Source organism: Aegilops tauschii, chromosome 4 (genome assembly GCF_002575655.3).
Source record: "Aegilops tauschii subsp. strangulata cultivar AL8/78 chromosome 4, Aet v6.0, whole genome shotgun sequence".
NCBI classification, from domain to species: Eukaryota; Viridiplantae; Streptophyta; class Magnoliopsida; order Poales; family Poaceae; genus Aegilops; species Aegilops tauschii.
Genome location: NC_053038.3, coordinates 213,450,503 through 213,471,571, shown reverse-complemented (window position 1 = coordinate 213,471,571; position 21,069 = coordinate 213,450,503). Strand labels below are relative to the sequence as shown.

The 21,069-nt window shown below is 46.3% G+C and overlaps 1 protein-coding gene across 23 annotated transcripts in view; it reads right to left on the bottom strand.

Moving 5' to 3' along the window:
* LOC120970847 (uncharacterized) overlaps nt 1-13,453 on the bottom strand; it is a 58,897-nt gene extending 45,444 nt beyond the window's left edge. For 4 of the 23 annotated variants that reach the window (XR_012181828.1, XR_012181833.1, XR_012181836.1 and 1 more), the window contains exons 1-10: nt 12,907-13,325; nt 12,717-12,774; nt 11,869-12,043; nt 11,185-11,652; nt 10,198-11,119; nt 9,886-9,983; nt 9,491-9,747; nt 8,815-8,968; nt 8,694-8,721; nt 6,999-7,374 (exon numbers count right to left, since the gene is read on the bottom strand). Coding sequence is in view for 5 of the 23 variants with exons in the window: in XM_073496492.1 (XP_073352593.1) it covers nt 7,086-7,159; nt 7,309-7,374; nt 8,694-8,721; nt 8,815-8,852; nt 9,491-9,617 (333 nt within the window). In the remaining 18 variants the exon portion in view is untranslated. Of the gene's footprint in view, nt 1-6,998; nt 7,375-8,415; nt 8,578-8,693; nt 8,722-8,814; nt 8,969-9,490; nt 9,748-9,885; nt 9,984-10,197; nt 11,120-11,184; nt 11,653-11,868; nt 12,053-12,613; nt 12,649-12,716; nt 12,775-12,906 lie in introns of all 23 variants that reach the window. The other 19 variants (XM_073496490.1, XM_073496491.1, XR_012181838.1 and 16 more) reach the window with 18 other exon arrangements.
* Between the last annotated feature and the right edge of the window lie 7,616 nt (nt 13,454-21,069).

Here is a 21,069-nt window from a genome sequence, read left to right as displayed (position 1 = left end):
TTGCCGAAATGCCTTGCCGGCAAGGGCCCTCGACCCTATGTGGGAGCCACATATGCCTCCGTGTATCTCTGCCAACAGCTCCAGTCCTTTCTCCCGGGGAATGCACTTCAATTTCACACCGTTTGGTCTTTTTCTGTACAGAACGTCGTCGATGAACTGATACATGGCAAACTGACGGGCTACTTTCTCCGCTTCTTCCTGCTCCTCAGGGAGTTCCCCTGTTTGGAGGAATCGGACGGTATGTTGTGCCCATGCCGGAGCCTGGGGCTCGACGAAAAGGACCAAATACATTTTCTTTTCCATGGGAGCGGTTGTCTCTACGGCCAGGGCTTGACGCCCTGCTGGAGTCTGTTGCCCCATGGCAGGCTCAGTGTCCATGGCAACATCCTTGCCGGCGGCTCCTGGGAGCTCGGCGGGAAAGTACTTGTCGGGGCCTGATTTCCTCCGCTTGTTCTGCCCTGTCGATGGTTCAACAGATGGTTGAGTTAATCGAAGCACAAAAGTACCTGGTTCCACAGGCAATTTGAAGGTAGCGCGTTTCGACAAGTAGTCGGCGTTGCCGTTCTCCACTCGGGGAACATGCTCCGCTTGTATACCGTCAAAACACTCTTCCAGCTTCCTCACTTCATCTACGTAGGCCTCCATCAATGGGCTTTGATAATCTTTGTTAACTTGCTTGACGACAAGCTGTGAATCACCCCTGACGATGATCTTCTTGATTCCGAGGTCTGCCGCAATCCTGAGACCGGCAAGCAACCCCTCATATTCAGCAGTGTTGTTTGTTGACATCTCCCTGGGAAAGTGCATCTGGACTACATACTTGAGGTGCTCTCCGGTGGGTGCGACGAGCAGCACACCAGCACCGGCGCCTTGCAGCGAGAAAGCCCCGTCAAAGTACATAATCCAGTCGTGACTTGTTTCCTTGCCAGGAAGAGCGATCTCCTGAATCTCTTCGTCGGGCGTTGAGGTCCATTCCGCAATGAACTCCGCCAAGACTCTACTCTGAATTGTCGAAGTGCTTTCAAACTTTAAACCAAAGCTCGAAAGTTCCAAGGCCCATTCCACAATCCTTCCGGTTGCGTCTGGGTTATGCAATATTCGTTGCAACGGGAAGCGGGTGATGACGGTGATTTCGTGTGCTTGGAAGTAATGACGCAGCTTCCTCGAGGCCATAAGGAGGCCGAAGAGCAATTTCTGCACACCGGAGTACCTTGACATAGCCCCCTGCAAGAGGGAGCTGACAAAGTAAACTGGGTGCTGCATCATCTTCTTCTTCTGCACCATTTCATTTGGTTGCGTCGCTTCTGCTTCGCCAGCGTCCGACTCTGCCGGGGGCCTTGCCTTACCGGCACCAGGCCCTGCCGGGGGGAGCTCTGGTTTGCCATCTGACAGTCCTGCCATTGCCACTGCCTCTTCGTCGACCTCCCTCTGCGCCACTAGCGCGGTGCTGACCACTTGGTTTGTTGTCGCTAGATACAGTAGCAATGGCTCTTGTGGTTTAGGCACAACCAGTATCGGTGTAGAGGAGAGGTATTTCTTCTGCAGTGCTACTTCGGCCTCTGGGGTCCATTCCATTGGGCACGCCTTCTTCAAGATTTTGAAAAAGGGAAGGGCACGCTCAGCAGACTTGGAGATGAACCTGCTCATGGCGGCAACGCAACCAATGAGCCGACGCACATCCTTGATCCGCCTAGGCGCCTCAATTTGCTCAATGGCCTTGATCTTATCTGGATTCGCCTCGATCCCGCGCTATGACACAAAGAAGAAGTTTGCCGGACGGAACGCCGAAGACACACTTCTCAGGGTTCAGCTTGAGGTTGATCTTGCGCAAATTTGCAAACGTCTCTTCTAAATCTTGTACGAGTGTTGCCCTGTCCTTGATTTTGACCACTATGTCATCCATATAAGCTTCCATATTTCTATGCAGCCGAGGCTCAAAACCAATTTGGACTGCTCTCGCAAACGTCGAGCCAGCGCTCTTCAACCCGAAAGGCATTCATACGAAACAATACGTACCACATGGGCTGATGAACGTTGTCTTCTCTTCATCTTCTTTCGACATGAAGATCTGGTGGTATCCCGAGTAAGTGTCGAGGAATGATAACAAGTCACACCCGGTCGTGGAGTCAACAATCTGGTCGATGCGCGGTAACAGGAAAGGGTCCTTTGGACAAGCCTTATTGATGTATGTGTAATCAATACACAGCCTCCACTTCCCATTTGCCTTGCGCACCACCACCGGATTGGCCAACCACGTCGGATGGAGTACCCTTCTCACCAAGCCTGCCGCTTCCAACTTCCCGATTTCCTCTGTGATGAACTCTTGCCATTCCAGAGCTTGCTTCCCGACCTTCCGCTTGATGGGTTGCGCATGAGGACAAACAGCAAGATGGTGCTCAATCACCTCCCTGGGAACGCCGGGGATGTCGGATGCTTGCCACGCAAACACATCGACATTCGCCCGCAGGAAAGTGACGAGCGCGCCTTCCTATTTGCTGTCGAGGGTGGAGCTTATGGTGAAAGCCCCTCCCGTGCCATCCTCCTTGACGGACACCTTCTTGGTCTCTGGTGGTGCAACTTTGGACTTCTTGCTCCTGCCGGTGGAGCTCTCTGGCACGTCCTCGACGGGAGCACTACACTCCAAAGAGGTGCGCTTGCCGGAGTGGGTGCGAGAGGTCTTATCGGTCTTCTTCCCCCCGGGGCTTCAGTGGCAGGAGCAAGTGCCTTGGCGGCAGTTTCTGCGACTGCCTCCCGGTAGAGTTGGTCAGCGCAGATCAGCGCATCCTTCTTGTCGGAGGGGACGGTGATGATGGTCATTGTCCCAGGCATCTTCAGCGTGTTGTAGGCGTAATGTGAGGCCGCCATGAACTTGGCTAGTGCTGGGCGGCCGAGGATCCCGTTGTAGGGCAAGGGGATCTCGGCTACATTGAAAACAATCCTCTCTGTCCTGTAGTTCAACTCGCCTTCAAACGTCACGGGCAGCGTGACCTTACCCTTCCGTTGACTCCTTCCCGGGTTGACCCCTTGAAATGTGTCCGTCTCCTCGAGGTCTCCATCAGGAATCTGCAGCCTTTTGATCACAACAGGCGAGATCAAGTTCAGACCGGCCCCGCTGTCAACTAGCATTTTTATCACCTTGAGGTTGCGTATTGTTGGCGAAACCAACAACGGCAAACACCCGACCGCAGTTGTGCGATCAGGGTGGTCCTCGGTGTCAAAAATGATAGGCGTGCTGGACCACTTCAGTGGCTTTTGAGCATCGAATGATGGTTCCGCTGCTGCTATCTCACGCGCCCACTGCTTGAGCTGGCGGTGAGAGGTGTGCAGCGAGGCGCCACCGTCGACGCACATGGCCTCCGTAGCTTTATGTAACTCATGCTCGCTGGACTCGTCATCCTCGTCATGACCGTCGTCTTCCTGCTTCTTGTCGCGGCCCCGGGCGGGCCTCTCTTGCTGGTTATCCTTGCCACGGCGACCTCCTTGGCCGCCACGCTTCTTGCTGGATCCTTCGGCACCATCCTGACCCTTCTCCTTGTCCCGCCTCTCATACTCAGCTTTTTGCTTCTCAGCAAGCAGCTCAACTTGTCGGCAATTCTGGAGGTCGTGGCCCTTAGTGTGGTGGATCTTGCAGTACTGCTTGTTGGAGCCTCCTGGCTTGTCGGCAGCCGCCAAGGCCCGGCAAGCGGCGCACCCAGCAATTTCCTTGTCGGGGTCGTCTGCCTTGGCCTTCTTGGGAGCACCGGTGTCCTCGAATCCCTCAACGGCAAGCACGGTCCTGCCCTTGCGCTTCCTGTTGCGGCGCCGACCCTTCTTCGTCGGGGCGGCTGTGTCTTCGTCTGTGGAGTCGGTTTCCGCACTGGCGTCCTCGCTAGGGTACTTCCTCCCCTCTTCAGCTCGAGCGCACCTATCGGCCAGAACATAAAGTTCGGCCACATCTTTGACCTTGTTCATCGCCAGCTCTTCACGCATCTTGCGGTTGCACATATTCTGATGGAATGCGCTGATCACGGCGGCGGGATGAACATCTGGGATGTTGTACTGCACCCGGCTGAACCTCTGTATGTACTTGCGCAGGTTTTCACCTTCCTTCTGGGGGATGATATGCAAATCGCTTGCCTGGCCATGAGCTTGGTGGCCTCCAGTGAAGGCGCCAACAAACTCATGACACAAATTCGACCAAGAGGAAATGGAATCCGCCGGCAAGTGCATCAACCATGACATGACATTGGGTTTAAGTGCCAACGGGAAGTAATTTGCAAGCACCTTGTCGTCGCGAGCTCCAGCAGCTTGCATCGCGATGGTGTAGATGCTGAGGAACTCCGACGGGTGGGTCTTGCCATTGTACTTCTCGCCAACGTCGGGCTTGAACGTGCGGTGGGAGGGCCACTGGAACTGCCGCAGCTCACGGGTAAAGGCTGGGCAACCCACCTCGTAGGGTAGGCCGCCAGAGCCTCCCGGTGTTGGGTGGTCCATAGTGGGCCCCGCCCGCCTATCTGACTGGTGGCGTGCTTCGCGCCGGCGCTCGATGGTGGTTCGAGCATCTTCATGGGTTCGCTCCCGAAGAACATGGCGCTGATCGCGGTGGGTCCGTGGGTCGGACGATGCTATGGAAATGTTATCACAAGCGTCATCACGACGGACCGACATCCGCGGTGGCTGGCATGGGGGAGGAGAGTGCACCGTGGCCGCAGCACCTCCGGTCCTTCCACCAGTGGCATGCGGTGGCTCGACGGAGCGCCGGCCTGAGGGCCCCGCTGGTCGCGGCTCATCTTTGTTGGCAACGCCGACGAGGCTCCGGATGGTGGCTCTCCACTCGTCGAGCTTTTCCGCAGCAGGAGGAAAGTCGAGGAGCAACTGCGCGCGCGCCAAAGCTTCTGCTGACGTGGGTGGCGGCGAAAGCTGCGTGGAACGTGGCGCGCTCCGACTTCTAACCACGTTAGAAGCTCTATCACGGCCTTGCGGCTGTGCGCCATTTACGCCAGCGCTTCGGCGTGCATGCTGGCCTTCTACGTCCCGCAAATGAGGCACAGGACTCTTCCCATGGCGGTGTCCAGGGTCACCTGGGAATAGCGCGTCGTGGGCGCCGGCGTAGGCGTCTTGGAAGTCGCCGCGCCACCCATGGGTGGCAGAACGCCACCCTTGGAGGGCCCGCGCCGCCTGCGGGGGGGGGGGGGGCGGCGGCTCCGTCTTTGGATTTGGCGGCGCGCGGCCCGTCTTCTCGCGCACGAACGACGCTGCTCGCCAGGCGTTGACTACCAGAGCGATATGGGTGTTCGCGGGCCGTGCCTCGGCTTCCGTCCGCGACCGCCCCACCACTCGTCTGCACTGGTACGGGCCGTTCGGCTCCCGATAAACCGATCGCCGTGATCGTCTTCTTCTTGGGAGCCATGGCGATGAAGAACTGCTAAACTAACTGCTAGACCGGATTTTCACAACTGCGCCCCCTACCTGGCGCGCCAAAGATGTCGGTGAAAACGACACCTATGGAATCACTGGGATCCCTTCTACGGTTGGCAGGCGCGGGGTTGTGCAAAGAGCGGGTCTGGTAGTCAGCACAAAAATCGTTTACCTAGGTTCGGGCCGCAAGGATGCGTAAAACCCTAATCCTGCTTTGGTGTATATTTGAGTGTTCTTGAGCTTTCGAACTAGCTGTGGTGCGTGCGTAGTCCAAAAGATCCGAATCCTTCTCCAGTACGCCTCGGGCCTCCTTTTATAGTCAAAAGGGGTCACCACAGTTGCATACGGGAGGTGGAAAGGTACACAGTGGTTAAGTCTATCCTCTGGCACCGTCGGACAAACGCATTTAATGCGCTGCTGGCATGCCCTTCTTGCTTTATCGGGGACGGCAAGGAAGCTCGTCCCAGCTGTCGCCGCCTCGCCTGGCTCCGACGCGCGTCCGAGCTGATGAGGCGTTGTAGTGCCACGTTGGCTGGCTGCTGGGCTGGCGCGGTTGCAGAGTCTTCACGAAGATTTGCATGTCACCATGTAGGTGCTTGCTGAGTTGGCCTGGAGGCCGCGCGTCACCACACAGGTGCCTACCCAGCTGGTTGGGCTGGCAGCTGTATGGGAACGACGATGGAGTCTTGGCAGACGTGGGCCTGGCTGGCTGAAGGTAAAATGAAATCATCAATATAATTCCCACCTACACTACTGCATGGAACATACATGAAATGTCATGGAAACTGTTGAAACTTACTTCTCTGGAAATACAGAGCGTTCAATACTGACTTGCACATAATTCACAATTAGCACGCAGGTTTCATCCAATATATAGATGCGGCAAACAGGAGCACATACTTGGATAGAGCATACCGCATGGGGGCGAGGCTCCAGTCCAACACTTCCCCAGCCCTCCAATTTTATTGCAGTACTTTGTATGTCATAGGTGCCCTTTATTCACACGTGTAGTACTATTTTTCGTTGACACGGAAACTTCCTAGACTATTACCTCAAGTACAAGCTCCTTTTGTTGATATTTGTGGAGCACTTCTAAAAAAACCAAAATCTGAAAGTAACTAAATCACTGTATATAACCAATTTTATCTTCTTGGCAAATGAAAGTATAGCTAGCTATAGCTTTGTATCAAAAGTGACAGAAGAATTCAACAGCAGTACATTAACATTAACTGAGACCTCAGGTATGGGAGTGTTTTGTCGCACGCATGCACATATGTGTGTATATGTATATGTGTGTGTATACACACACACACACACACACACACACACACACATATATATATATATATATATATATATATATATATATATATATATATATATATCTTGGGAGAATATTGCCTTGAGGCAAGCAAATAACAAATTATAAATTTGACAAGCATGCTGGTCGATATTTAAACATGGTAATAAATAAACCAATATGTGAGACTATTCTATGGTGTACCTAATCAAAAAAAAATCCTTTGTGATTCAGTTGTATATATGTAACTGTAGAAAAATATTGACATACGCAAGAGATTAAAAAAAGCACCATGTCATACCTACACGTATTTGATTTGTTCCCATGTTCTATCCACCTTCCCATTCTCCACTAATTCCTCCTTCAAGTCTCCATCTTCTGACTAAATTCAATCAGATCTGAAGCTCATGCATCCTCCTTTTTGTATTGGTCTTCGTATGGTCTTCCTACCTTTTGTATTGCCTGCATTTATAGCACATATCTAATTTTTGCAACCAAGATTTGAGTTCCCAATTAATATGATGTGTTACAAATTTTGTAGAGTACTAATAATTTCTAACGACCCTTGTTGGCTTTGCTTTCTTCTACTCGGAAATACAAGAGCATCTTACGAAAATGAAGCTTTCCAGTACTACTCTTTGCAAGTTTAATCCAAGAAGCTCCACGACCATTGTAACCTACAAAAATGAGGAAACATATATCAGATTCAGTGACGTTGTAGTTGTGTTCTCTCCCAGAATAAGCTAGTCAGATGCATCTTTCCAATACTACTCTTTAGTAGTTTCGCGCCCTAATGGTAAAGTATATAGATGCAAAAGGATTTTGCATACTACTAAAATGCATAGCCATTCCAATACACCAATCCAACAAGCACATTATCGTTGTCGGTTAGTGGTTGCCGGTTGTCTATGCTGGTTGTCTCCCTTATCACTTAAGGGGCTTTGGCGAGAGCAAGTTCTAATCTCTGCAATTTTACTTCAATCCTCTGCATTAGTGTCATTAATTCAGTGGCGCCATCCGAGCTAGCGGCACTATCCAATCCAATTTCCTGTAAATCATTATTAACAACTCTCTTCTCTTTTTACATGTTTTAAAAATCTGCATATTTTCTTGGAATGATTTCAGTAACATAATTGAATGGCTCGGTATATGCTCACATATCCCCGCTCTTACAAGCTACCATAAAGCTTGTATCAGACTGGTAGTGTATACTATATTGCTAACTCTAAGATTGGATTTTGTGTTAACTATAGACAACAACAACAAAGCCTTTAGTCCCAAACAAGTTTGTGTTAACTATAGAATCTTGAAAAAAGAAATAGTGGGCTGATTAGATATAATAAGATTTAAAATAGAAAATAAATGATGAATAGCAAATGACCATTTTAATCAAGCGCTAGAAGTCGCTGCACACTTAAAAAAACAAGCTAATTGCACATCAACTCCGTCTCGATTCGGTGCCACATTAGAATTAGAGGAAATTTAGAGAGGCAGATCACATTCTTTGTTTGTCTAATGCCAACTTTAATCATACACTATGAATCTACAAAGTTGACTTGTCCAACAAATTTCTGAATTTAATTAGTGTGACTACTTGTTGGAAAGAAATCATCATCATATGACAAAACAAATACCCAAAATATGTTCCCATCACATGACACAACCAAGATGTGCAGTCAACCATGAGGTTGCAATGAAATGTAAGAACAAAGAATTACAGTTGGTTGGGTGGGTTGTGGTCACGTGTGATGAGGATAGTGAGCCCGGCAGCGTAAATGCCGTCAGTTATCTGCTCCTCCGTGGACGCTGACCCAAACACACTGGAGCCCGACTTCCTGTAGATGAGCGACAAGATACCCATCTGGTCATTAGTGGACTCCCTAACAGAAGGGAGCCCATAAATAGGAGGTAAAAAAGAAACAAAACAGAGTGCGAGTCCCCAAGAACCACATAACGACCAGTTCAAAAAGAGAAACAGCCACGAATCGATTCTCACCTGATAGGTTGTCCTCTGTGTATAGCACCTGAAAGTATTCTCGGGAGATAGAAAAGGAGTAAGGGCACAACAGAATACAATATCATGTCATGATGAGTAAAAGGTGTATGTTTGAACATACCATCCTATGGCTTTGTTTGGCGAATATCTTGGCATTCCCTGAAGAAAAGGTTGGCCAGCAGCACAAGTTTAGGTCCTAGTTTTCAGTACAATCAGTTCGGTTCGATAGTCTCATTTGCCGCCATAGTGTTTTGTTCTCTAGTTACACGCCCACCCTGAAATACACCAAATAACTTGATTTGAGATATGGTCAACAGTGTTTTTCTCATTGTTCAGTACCATGCACATATCCTTTTCTTAAATGCATAAACATGATTCTTTTAATTACAAAGGCCAATAACCAAATAACATGCACGCTTTTTAATTCATTGTTGGATTGGATGCAAATGTAGCAACAACCTTTTCTATTATGAACAAAAGTGTAACACCAGCCTGGTTGTCAGAAATTAACTATAGTTAAAACCCACTAAATATGGTTGGATATAAATTAGAAAAGAAAACTTGTTTGTTTAAGAAATTAAAGCATGATTAAGAAGTTCCCTTATCTCTAATTGATGTGATCTCTACCACAGCAAGGCTTCTATGTCTGAATATTGAATATACAGTGTTTTACAGAGAGTTTATGTCAGAAACTGGTTCCCTAATTTTCTGATACTCCACCTACGTAAATCTCGAGACTTGTAGCAAAGACATATATGTAGCACAACAAATAGCTCTCAAACTTGATAGATGCTTACCAGGGGACAAATGGGCAATGTCTTCACTTCTCTTGGCAGCATGAACATTCTTCGTATACAATATGTCTGTTTTGGATGCTTGCATCGTGGCTCCACCAATGGACACCCTACGGTTTACACCACCCATCGAGTGTCTAGGCGCCTTCTTTATACTTTGAGGCTTGGATGGACTTGGTTTTGAACCGTAGAGAGTTGAACACCGACCATCCTTCTGCCCACCCCTCTGCCTCAAGGTGGATGCTGACTGCCCTCCATCCCTAGCCGACGAGAGAGAGTGGAGATGAGGAGAAGCTAAGATGGGGCGAAGACGGTGGTGGATAGTATGTAAACAAACATTGCAAGTAATAGTATGAGAACCAATTGTAAAGAAAAAGGACAACCAAAAATCAATTTACCCGCACTTTACCAAATTTGGCAAAATACTCTTTGAAGTCCTCCCTTAAAACTATTTCTTTATGAAGCTTGTATGAAGCAGAATCTACATGATTCTATTCTGCAAGAGACACCACTCTTAAGAGAAATAAAATAAAATAAAATAGGAACTTAAGAGGTCATCAGGCAAGACATAAGAAAATAATGACTACCATGCAGCAAAAATAGCATCAAGACCAGGTGCGAGTTCACACACCCTTATGATGATCTGGTATAGTTCCTAGGGCTGAAATTAGGGAGGAAATTGCAGTAACATTAAACCTGAGCGTGCTTACCAATGAGGCGTTGATACAAACTGGATTCTGTCCTGGGCATCTCACTCTTCCAATAAGAAACGTAAAACCAACATAGAATAGCATATCCGCATAGTCAGGGTAAGACCGGAATCCAAATGCAAGAGGATCAGCACATAACTTTATGCCCAAAAACAAACATGTCATCATTCTATTGTTAGTATCAACTATGTGCAGATTATCATACAAGATTTCCATTACCCTGAACATTAGTACAAGAGACGAAAAGGAAACCTATAAACTAAGATTTCTAAAATAAACAGAAGAAGCTACTACTGTGCATCATATCCCACAATTAATTCATGATGCTAGCGAAGCTGTACAAGAGCCCAAAAAGAAACCTATAGTATTAAGTGCAGACTTCATCTGAATAGCCTTGCTTGTTCAGTGTTCCTAGTTATTGTGCGGACTTTAATCCTAATTTAACCGACCTCATCCGGGTCTCAAATCAAATGTACCACGGCTCAAAGAGCCGCAAATCTGAAGATATACTAAAGAGCCGCAGTTTTCTTTGCTTCAGTCTTCCGCCCTAAAATATAAAGCGCCCATTCAACCTGCAGGTTGCAGTTTCAAGTAATCACAAGGCAAAACAAGCACAAGAAAGTAGCCTGAACCCTGCAAGCCAATTGTTTTCCTCACTTCTGAACCCACACTATGTTGGAAAATGTTCCGCATCACGAGTGCAGACGTATCAAACGGACCAGTCCAAACTCTAAGCATCAACAAATTCAATTTTGAACAATAGAACTCAAACGAAACAAAGCCGCGAGAAACCCAACGGTGCAGCCAGGAGCAAATCAAGAATCTCTAGGTGGTCATTTTGAACACATACATACAAATAATAATGGCAGATTGATGATAAGCTACAAGCACCACTACAATTTGTACGCACTGCTTGGGTATCCTGCAAATAAAACAGAGGTAATAAATTCCTTATAGCTAATCACATGAATATAGCAAATTGATTACCTGTGGTTTGATTCCATGTACTCTATCCAAAATAGATCAAATCTGCAGGACATCCTAGGCTATAAGTGGTCAGCTGTAGATGTTGTTGCTTGTGCTTTTGCACCAAAGGGGCCTGAAGAGCCCCATCTCCCTTCAACAACCTCTGAATAGTAAAGAACATCATATAACAAGTAATTAGGAAAAAGATAGTCTAATCGAAATCAATCTGTTCGAATAACCATATGTGCATAGTGACAAAAGTATGTTTCACAGGGGGATTGCAAAGTATGTTGCAGCCTCAGAAGCAAGCTTCATGCGTTGCTGATGCTCAAAGTTGATGTATATATATTAACCCCACCGTCCCAATAAGGTGAATAAATCTGCGAAAGAAATAAACTTGGCTTAGACCCAAAAGTAAGCTAGCTTTAAATAAATCCTTACTGATGGCGCCAGTCATATAGGATTGCCCATAGCTTTTGCACTTTCTCTCTGCAATCAAATTCAATCACCATGACATAAATCAACAATATATACACTCCATTGCGAACATACGGAATGGGGAGAACCAAAACACCTTGATGTATTCATATTATCCATAAGTTGTAAGGATGGAGCTCCAAATGCAATAGCAAACATGAATCATATTTCTTAACTGTGGTAAGACAAAAAAATTTGGGATGATTAAAACGAATTAGGAGGATGAACCTGGTGGGGGAGGGTGTCGTCCAGAGCGGTGCAGAGTGGTCACTGGAGGTCAGCCTCCCTCCTCAGCTTCTTGGCGGACGAGGGCGGCTATGGATGGCGATGTATATGGTGAGCAGCCTCTGGCCTCCCCTGCTCCCCCATGATCCTGCTCAACGCCCGCGCTGCCCATTCACCGCTGCCATCGCTTGCCAAGTTGAGATTGAGTGAGAGAGAGAGAAAGAGAGAGAGGAAAAAAATAGTGGAGGGAAAGCTCAGAAACTGGTGCTCATACAAAGAAAAGCAATCAGATTATTGGATACATGTGGTTTTAGAAAAAGCAAAAATGTAATACATACAACATCCACTAAAAACTGTAACAAAGTTTGCTCGATTGATGCCAAACCTACTGTGAACTTCACGCTAGGCACAACAATATCCCCTCTATTTTTTCAGTTCAGAGCAACACAAAATGAATTGTAAGGATGGAAACCTACTGTGAACTCGTTTTCTGATGGCTAGCAGCAACATAAAACAACAACCACTTATATAAACTGAACCAAAAAAGAAAATGATCCAGAACTGATCCAAAAAGTCATGTTTCCGATTTCTGATATTTTTTCCTCCAATCTCCTGCAGACAAGAGAGCAGTATTGCACTAAAAATAAATAAACAAACTTGAGAATCTGAATACTACTGTAAGGCATAAGATGTCCTTGGCATAATCATAATAAAGAAGGGAAAAACTGAATCAAAATGTGGTGTGCACCTCACGTCCTCAATGGATGCATGCACAAGATGCTGCTGCAGGTGATAGATATTGTGAGCCACCTGGTGGTGGGGGTAGATAAGATTGGATGGGGGAAGCTCACCTCACGTCCAGGCGATGGCTGCTCCACCTCCTCTCCTCTCCTCTGGCCGCTGTACCACCTAGAGACAAGTGAAGAGAGAGACACGCAGGGTCAGAGGAAGAAGAAGCCGCCTGCACATCACTCACTCACTCACGCATCACAGGAACAAGGAAGAAAACCAGAGGAGGAAGAAGAAGGAAGGGGATCTGACCTAGGGCGCCATGGGTGGGGCTCGATTGCTAGGGTTTTGGGCGGCGGCTATGGGGTGGAAGGAGGTTGCTTCGTGGTGGAGGAGCTGAGCCGGCGGCGGTCCTCTGCTGGTCGACGCAGCCAAATCCATGAGATCCAAATCCTTCGCTTTCGCTCGACGCGCTAGGGGCGGCTACGTTGGCCTCCCCGCCTTGAGATCCAAATCCATCCCGTCACCCGTATTCCTCCCTCATCTGGCCATGGAGATCAGCTCATCCTCTCCCGCGAGTGGGGCGCCTTTGATGTGAGACCGAGTGCGGCGGCGAAGGGATGAAGGGCGGCGGAGGCGAAGGGATGAAGGCGGCGACGAACGAGGGCAGGGAGTCTAGCGTGCGAGTCGTTCTCGCTGGAGGGCATGCGACTTCGCTCGTACGTCCGGGGTTTTTTTTCCCTGGTTATTTTTCGTAGGTTTTTTTATCGCTGGTTAATCGTCGTAGATTTTTTCTACGTCCTGAAGAGCGCGGGGGCTGGTGGAGGACTCGGTACGTGGTTTTTTCGGCTAGTGGCGGGTCAGCGTGAGGTGGGAGGAGGTACCAAAATATGTAAAAAAAACCGTGTGAGGTGGGACGAAAATAAACCTGGAACGGAGACTACCAACTGAGACATTAGGAGCAGAGATACTTTGGGGGCGCCTCGCTGTAGCCATGGGTTTGCCAGATACGTCTGCACGACTGTGTTGATAGTTTGTGATGGTGACATGAAATGATACTTTCATATGCATAGTCCAAATAACAATGATAGTTACCGGTTCGAGTTTTTTTTCTAGGGTGATGTAATATGCATTATAGGAGTATATAATTTAGGCCGAGCACACGTATGTGAACTCCACCTGTACACAGTCTGATTAGTAGGAATTTTTGAGTTGTCTTCAAACCAATGGTTTTTTTCTTCTGGTGGAAGCCGAGCAGGATCACGGAGATGTACCGACTGCACACATTTTTCTGGTGGAAACCGCACAGGATCGTTTTTTTGAAGCTCACTCACACGTAGCTCTTGACTATTCTAAAACAAAAACGTAGCTCTTGACTAATCCCCTTTTCATGTCCTTCCATCCCCTCGCTCCACCAAAATTGCTTCCACTCGAGCTCAATATTCCCAACAACACCTCAATTCCCCTCTTGATTCCTTGTTGTGACCATGCTCATCCTCACCTGCACGCATCGCTGCAGCTTGGCTCATTGGTGCGACCATGGGGTGAGCCTAGTTTGGCTTGCTGTACGCCTCCTTGATCTCTCAGGCCGGTCAACAGCGACGGAGGGGTAGTAGGGCTCGATGAGAAGTTGCGCCATGGAGGATGCGAGCTTGCAGATCTTGATTGTGTCGTCATCGTTAGCGTCCTTGGAGGCGATGTGGGCGTGGGTCTCGTCTCCCGGAGCCAGCTTGGATCCACATCGATTGTGAGGATGCTGGCGGCGTTGTTTTTCCTCGCATCGTGGTTGTCCCCGAGCAAGGCATCCTGGTAGGTCGTCTTCATCCCCGACAGTGTCAGCCTGAATTCGGTGACTCATTCTTCCACCTAGAGGTCCCCCCTTCTCCCTTTTCCTATCTTTCTCATATACTGTATCTTTTTCTTGTTTCTTATCCTGTCTCTGCATGTGTATGGCTAAACCAATATAATGTGCATTAAGGTACAACTTGTTAGTAAAAAGATATAAATTTATTTATGCCCCCTCCACTTTTTTCTATACCAGGGACTTGCAACGGCAGAGGCCCCTCTGCCCTCGTTCAGATTCAACAAATTTAATAAGTAATTAGTTTAGCATGTCCGTAATAATAGCTACATCAGCCGTAAGGATGGCAAGTTAAAAAGCTGGAGGTTGCTTGTCATGGATATGAGTCCAACCTATTGTGAGTTTTGTTTTTGGGACCGTGAGATTGATTGTAAGATTGGTGTGAAGAACATGACATCGATGGTAAAATTGATCGTGAGATTAGTGTCTTCATAGGATATGGAAAAAAATAAAAGGGCATGTATGGCTTGGATGTTCAAGATAAGTAATCAACCTACCTACCTGGTCATGCTGCGTTGTGCGAGCCGTCCACCTCGAACTCGGCGGAGGCGACATGTGCCTTCTTCTTGGGTCTTTTCTTTCTTTGCATCCCTAAATTGTAGGAAGGCTGGAAGCCTATATTGATGCGTGGCGGCTTTTTTTAGAGGCAAAAAGTTAGGGGAGGAAAGGACGGTCTTGCGTGGTGGAATTTTTAGAGGAAAAAAGTTACGTGAAGAAAGGACGGTGTGGTCCATTATAATGGCAATGGTGGGTAAATTTTGAGTTAAATCTAATCTAATGGCTATATAATTTTCTCTATTACATTAACGGTTTGATGTTTCTAATTTTTGTGGTAATTTCTAGATTAATTTCTTTTTCTGGTTAACCCGTCAAGTACTTTTTATATATAATAGATATATATTCAACTCCTAAGTTTGTTACACTTTAGTCCACTACCACAAAAAGTTTGGTGCAATAATGAAATACTTTGCATACTTTCATTAGTTAAAAGACATTTAAATATTTGTTTTAGCCACTGTTTTAAATATTTTAGTGCATTTAAACATTTTATAATAATGTGGTTTCTCCACCATAATTATCTATGAATTATCACATTTAGAACATTTTAGTTTTGACACTTGAAAACTTTAATTGTTTGACTTTATTTTAAATCTGAATTTGACTAGTGTTTGAATCAAAGTGAGATTAGCAACAGTAATAATGGTGACATGGCATCATTAGCAGGGGATTACAGTAGCTTAAATATCGGGGGTGTTATAGTAGGTCACTGCATCGCTAGCAGGGAAGGAGGGCTGCTCACCTCACCTACGATGCATTCCCAATGCTGCTGCTGCAGATGGTTCCGCGATTTGGCTTCTCCTACCGACCATTTGAACAGTTGCACTGGTTGCTCATCCCATCCCATAGGCATGCGTGTTCTTTCCTCCGCAATTGACTTTGAGAATAGATATCTGCCATTAGCCCCAACTCGAAATCAATGCAACGCTACTAGATGCTGACATCCCTCAGCATATATCCCGTGAGATCGACTTGCGCCTCTGCCTTGTGCTTCGCCAGTCGCAGCTCCTTCGAACTTGTCTTCAATCGACGCGATGCTTCCTCGATCTGATTTGCCCTTGCTGCCCACCACCTCAAACGCAGCCCTGGCATGTCCTCCGGAGCCACCGATCTATGATTCTAGAGCAATGGGTCCCCTCTGAAACACATGTGGGTTTTGCTCAAATGCGGCAGTGCTGCTGGCCGAAGCGAGAGGGCAGCCCACGGGATGCTGGGATCTAAGGGATTATCCTTGGTGAGATCCTCCATGGCGGGATCTGATGGGCGAGGCGGGAAGGTGAGCTTAGGCTCTGGGTGAGCCCTATGCCCCGACTTAATCGTGCACTAATCATACATGCAAATGTGCATGATCAATATGAGAGACTCAAGGGAAGATATCACAACACAACTCTAGACACAAATTAAAGTCACACAAGCTTCATATTACAAGACAGGGGCCTCGAGGGATCGAATACATAAGCTCAAATACAAACGAGTCAACGGAAGCAGCAATATGTGAGTACATATATAATTAAATAAGTCTGCCTTAAGAAGCTAGCATAAACCACCATGGATCGAAAAGGCAAGGCCTCCTGCCTGGGAGCCTCCTAACTACTCCTGGTCGTCGGTGGCCTCCACGTAGTAGGCACCCTCAGGGTAGTAGTAGTCGTCGGTGGTGGCATTTGGCTCCTGGGATCCGTCATCTGATCGCAACAATCAGGTATAGGGGAAAAGAAGTAGCAAAGCAACCGTGAGTACTCATCCAAAGTACTCGCAAGACATACGCCAGAACTATGTATGCATCGGTATCAAAGAAATGGGGCTCTACCTTTGGCATGAACTACAGAATGCCAGAAGAGAAGGGAAAGCCTAGCCTATCAAAGACTAGCATCTTGAAGCACCTTGCGGGATTAGAAGAGTGCAGATTAGCATAATATTAGTAGTAAGCATGTTGTAGTAACACCAAAAGATCCTTTCTCGACTCCCTGCGAGAAAGCAATCCCGGAGCCATCATATCCATTTCACATCACCATTATCCTGTTCTAGTTGTATAGATCATGATACAACTCCGAGCGTCCGTTACCATGGACACGACTATTCAAATAAATTAACTTCCCTGCAGGGGTGCACAAACATACCGAACACGCTCGATTAACTCCAACTGAATGCTACCTCTTGAGCATGCATTGGTTTTCCCTTGAAGAGGAAAGGGTGATGCAGCAAAGTAACGTAAGTATTTCCCTCGGTTTTTGAGAACCAAGGTATCAATCCAATAGGAGGCCACACGCAAGTCCCTCGTACCTACACAAACAAATAAGAACCTTGCAACCAACACGATAAAAGGGTTGTCAATCCCTTCACGGCCACTTGCAAAAGTGAGATATGATAGAGAAGATAATATTTTTGGTATTTTGATGATAAAGATTGAAAGTAAAGATCGCAAAGTAAAAATAGATTGGAAACTTATATGATGGAAAATAGACCCGGGGGCCATAGGTTTCACTAGTGGCTTCTCTCAAGATAGCATAAGTATTACTGTGGGTGAACAAATTACTGTCGAGCAATTTATAGAAAAGTGCATAATTATGAGAATATCTAGGCATGACCATGTATATAGGCATCACGTCCGCGGCAAGTAGACCGACTCCTGCCTGCATCTACTACTATTACTCCACACATCGACCGCTATCCAACATGCATCTAGAGTATTAAGTTCATAAGAACAGAGTAACACATTAGGCAAGATGACATGATGTAGAGGGATAAACTCAAGCAATATGATATAAACCCCATCTTTTTATCCTCGATGGCAACAATACAATACATGTCGTTTCCCCTTCTGTCACTGGGATCGAGCAACGCAAGATTGAACCCAAAGCTAAGCACTTCTCCCATTGCAAGAAAGATCAATCTAGTAGGCCAAACCAAACTGATAATTCGAAGAGACTTGCAAAGATAACCAATCATACATAAAAGAATTCAGAGAAGATTCAAATATTGTTCATAGATAATCTTGATCATAAACCCACAATTCATCGGATCTCGACAAACACACCGCAAAAAGAGTTACATCGAATAGATCTCCAAGAAGATCGAGGAGAACTTTGTATTGAGATCCAAAGAGAGAGAAGAAGCCATCTAGCTAATAACTATGGACCCGAAGGTCTGTGGTAAACTACTCACACATCATCGGAGAGGCTATGGTGTTGATGTAGAAGCCCTCCGTGATCGATTCCCCCTCCGGCGGTGCACCGAAAAAGGCCCGAAGATGGGATCTCACGGGTACAGAGGGTTGCGGAGGTGGAAATAGGGTTTCGTGGTGCTCCTGGTTGGTTTCGGGTTATATGGATATATATATAGGAGGAAGAAGTAGGTCGGTGGAGCTGCGAGGGGCCCACGAGGATGGGGGCGCGCCTAGGGGGGCAGGCGCGCCTCCCTGCCTCGTGGCCTCCTCATTGATTTCTTGACGTCCACTCCAAGTCCTCTGGATCACGTTTGTTCCAAAAATAACTCTCCCGAAGGTTTCATTCCATGTGAACTCCGTTTGATATTCCTTTTCTGCGAAACACTGAAATAGGCAAAAAAACAGCAATTTGCACTGGGCCTTGGGTTAGTAGGTTAGTCCCAAAAATAATATAAAAGTGTATAATAAAGCCCATTAAACATCCAAAACAGATAATATAATAGCATGGAACAATCAAAAATTATAGATACGTTGGAGACGTATCACTGAACACACTTTCCTGGGTCATGCCCGGCCTCGACTGATCGATACGCCGTACCCCTAACTAGGCTCAACAGACAGGCCAGCACACCGGTCTACGTCCTAAATGCGAAGGGTTCATGGGCCAATCGTCCTTTGCAATCCCGCGCATTGCGAGGACGGTTAGGATCATTCCTGGCTACCTCTTTATACAAAGCAGGTCCTTACATGGACCACCCGGGCGCGTGCCGCTACACTGCTGACGTGAGTGAGCTTTTGGAAGAATCGTACGATGCAAAGTGCCCATACTTATTCCCGCGTCGTGGTCAGCGCAAAAAGGCCAGAGGCCTACTCGGATCACATATCCAAATAGTTAGTGTCTTGGGAGAATCCGAGGAATCATCCTCAATGGATTCCACTTGATGTAATCGTCAAGGTGAACTTCGAGGAATACCCTTGAGGGTTACTCTTGATGTGTTGCACGACAGAGTCATTATTGGGAGTGGTGAAGGAGGAATCACCCTCTGTAGACCATGACCGATTAGCTACACTACAGAGATCTCATCAGAAGTGCTATACGAGGTATCCCCTCGGCACTCGATAGTAACTCTGCAGAGTCGTACAACTAAGGGGGTGTGATGTGATGTGTCGGGATATGGACATCGATCACGTTGATCGAGTCATCGGTCATAAAGCGGGTGCAACAGGGACAAAGTGAGGGGTCACTGGTGGATCACTAACCAACCTATACTAAGCATATAGGATAAGCAGGTAGGTAAGAATAGCAAGTTATAAAATCAGGCTATGCATCAGAATAGGATCATACAAAAGTAGTAGTAATTCTAATGCAAGCATAAGAGAGAAGGAAATGGGCAATATCGAAATAATCAAGGGGGTTTGCTTGCCTGGAAGCTCTACTGAGAGTGGTTGAACGCCAGGGGTGTAGTCGTAGTCTGGAGCAGTGTCAGTCTCGGTGTCTACCAAGAGAATAGGGGAAAGAAAGAATAAACATAAAGCAAACAGATGCATCACGATGCATGACATGGCAATATGCAATGCTAGGGGTGACCTAACGTAGTATTACACGATACAGACAGAGAGGGCGTTTGACATTTTTCGGACAGATGAATCAGAGGGGAAGGATCCATGTTCATCATGTTAGAGACATGTGACCGATGAACAGATTGCATATTTGGATTCGTTATATTTTTCTGAGCAACTTTCATATATAAATTATTTTCATTTAACTTACTGATTAATTTATATGATTAATCAAAGTTTTAAAAATTTCTGAAATTATTATTATTTAAAATAATTCAAAAATTAGATTATTGTATCAGCATGACATCATCAGTCAACCCAGCTAGTCTAGGTCAAACCTGACCGCTAGGCCCCATCTGTCATTGACAGAATGTTGACATGGGTTTAATCTATATATAAGAGTGAGTGTATGCGTATATGTATAAGCGTTTGCGTTTGTACTGATGTTCAAATGAAAAATGGATATCGCTTCCTCCCCTGATTTTTGTCTGGTCATAAGTAATTTTCGTCCCTCCGTCCAGGTACCAGATTTTTGTACGCAATTATATTTTTATTCTTTTCCCGTCTTACCTGTCGGTCGCATGGGCCTTAACCCACTCACGTGGTGGGCCAAATTGTGTAGCCCGGGAGCCGAAAATATCAGATTGTTCCACATCGCTCTTTTACGTAAAAATACCATCAACTTATATACGTCTACGAGTTGATAACAATAAGCGGCCTAGAAAGAGACCAGGAGAAAATTGTGGAATTAAGGAGACAAAGGACGGAAAATCGTGTGATCATAGAAGAGAAATAATGAGATAAGAGCTAAAGCTGCACAAAAATGTGAACAAGACGTGCGTTCGCGCTGATTCGAACCCGCGATCTCACTGAAGCAGATAACATGCAATAGCCACCAGGCCACAACGCCACTAATGATAACTTTTTCCTTTCACGCCTCTGGTGCTGTTCTATTTTTTCCCTTTCTCTTCCTTTTTCCTCTATTATATATCCGTGAACCTTTTTCAAGTCGTTGATTTTTGTTTTTAAAAATAGATGAACTGTTCTTTCCAACTTTGTGAACTTTTTCGAGAATTGATGAACTTTTTTTAAAAATCGATGAACTTTTCAAAATTGATGAACTTTTTCCCGAATTTGTGAACTCTTTTTGAAAATCAGTGAACTTTTTCCAATGTCGATGAACATTTTTCAAATTTGTGAACTTTTTTTTAGAATCTATGAACCTTTTTTCAAAATCGATGAACTTTTTTAAAATTTGTGAACCTTTTTGAAAATCGATGAACTTTTTTTCAACATCAGTGAACTCTTTTTCAAAATCGGTGAACGCTTTCTA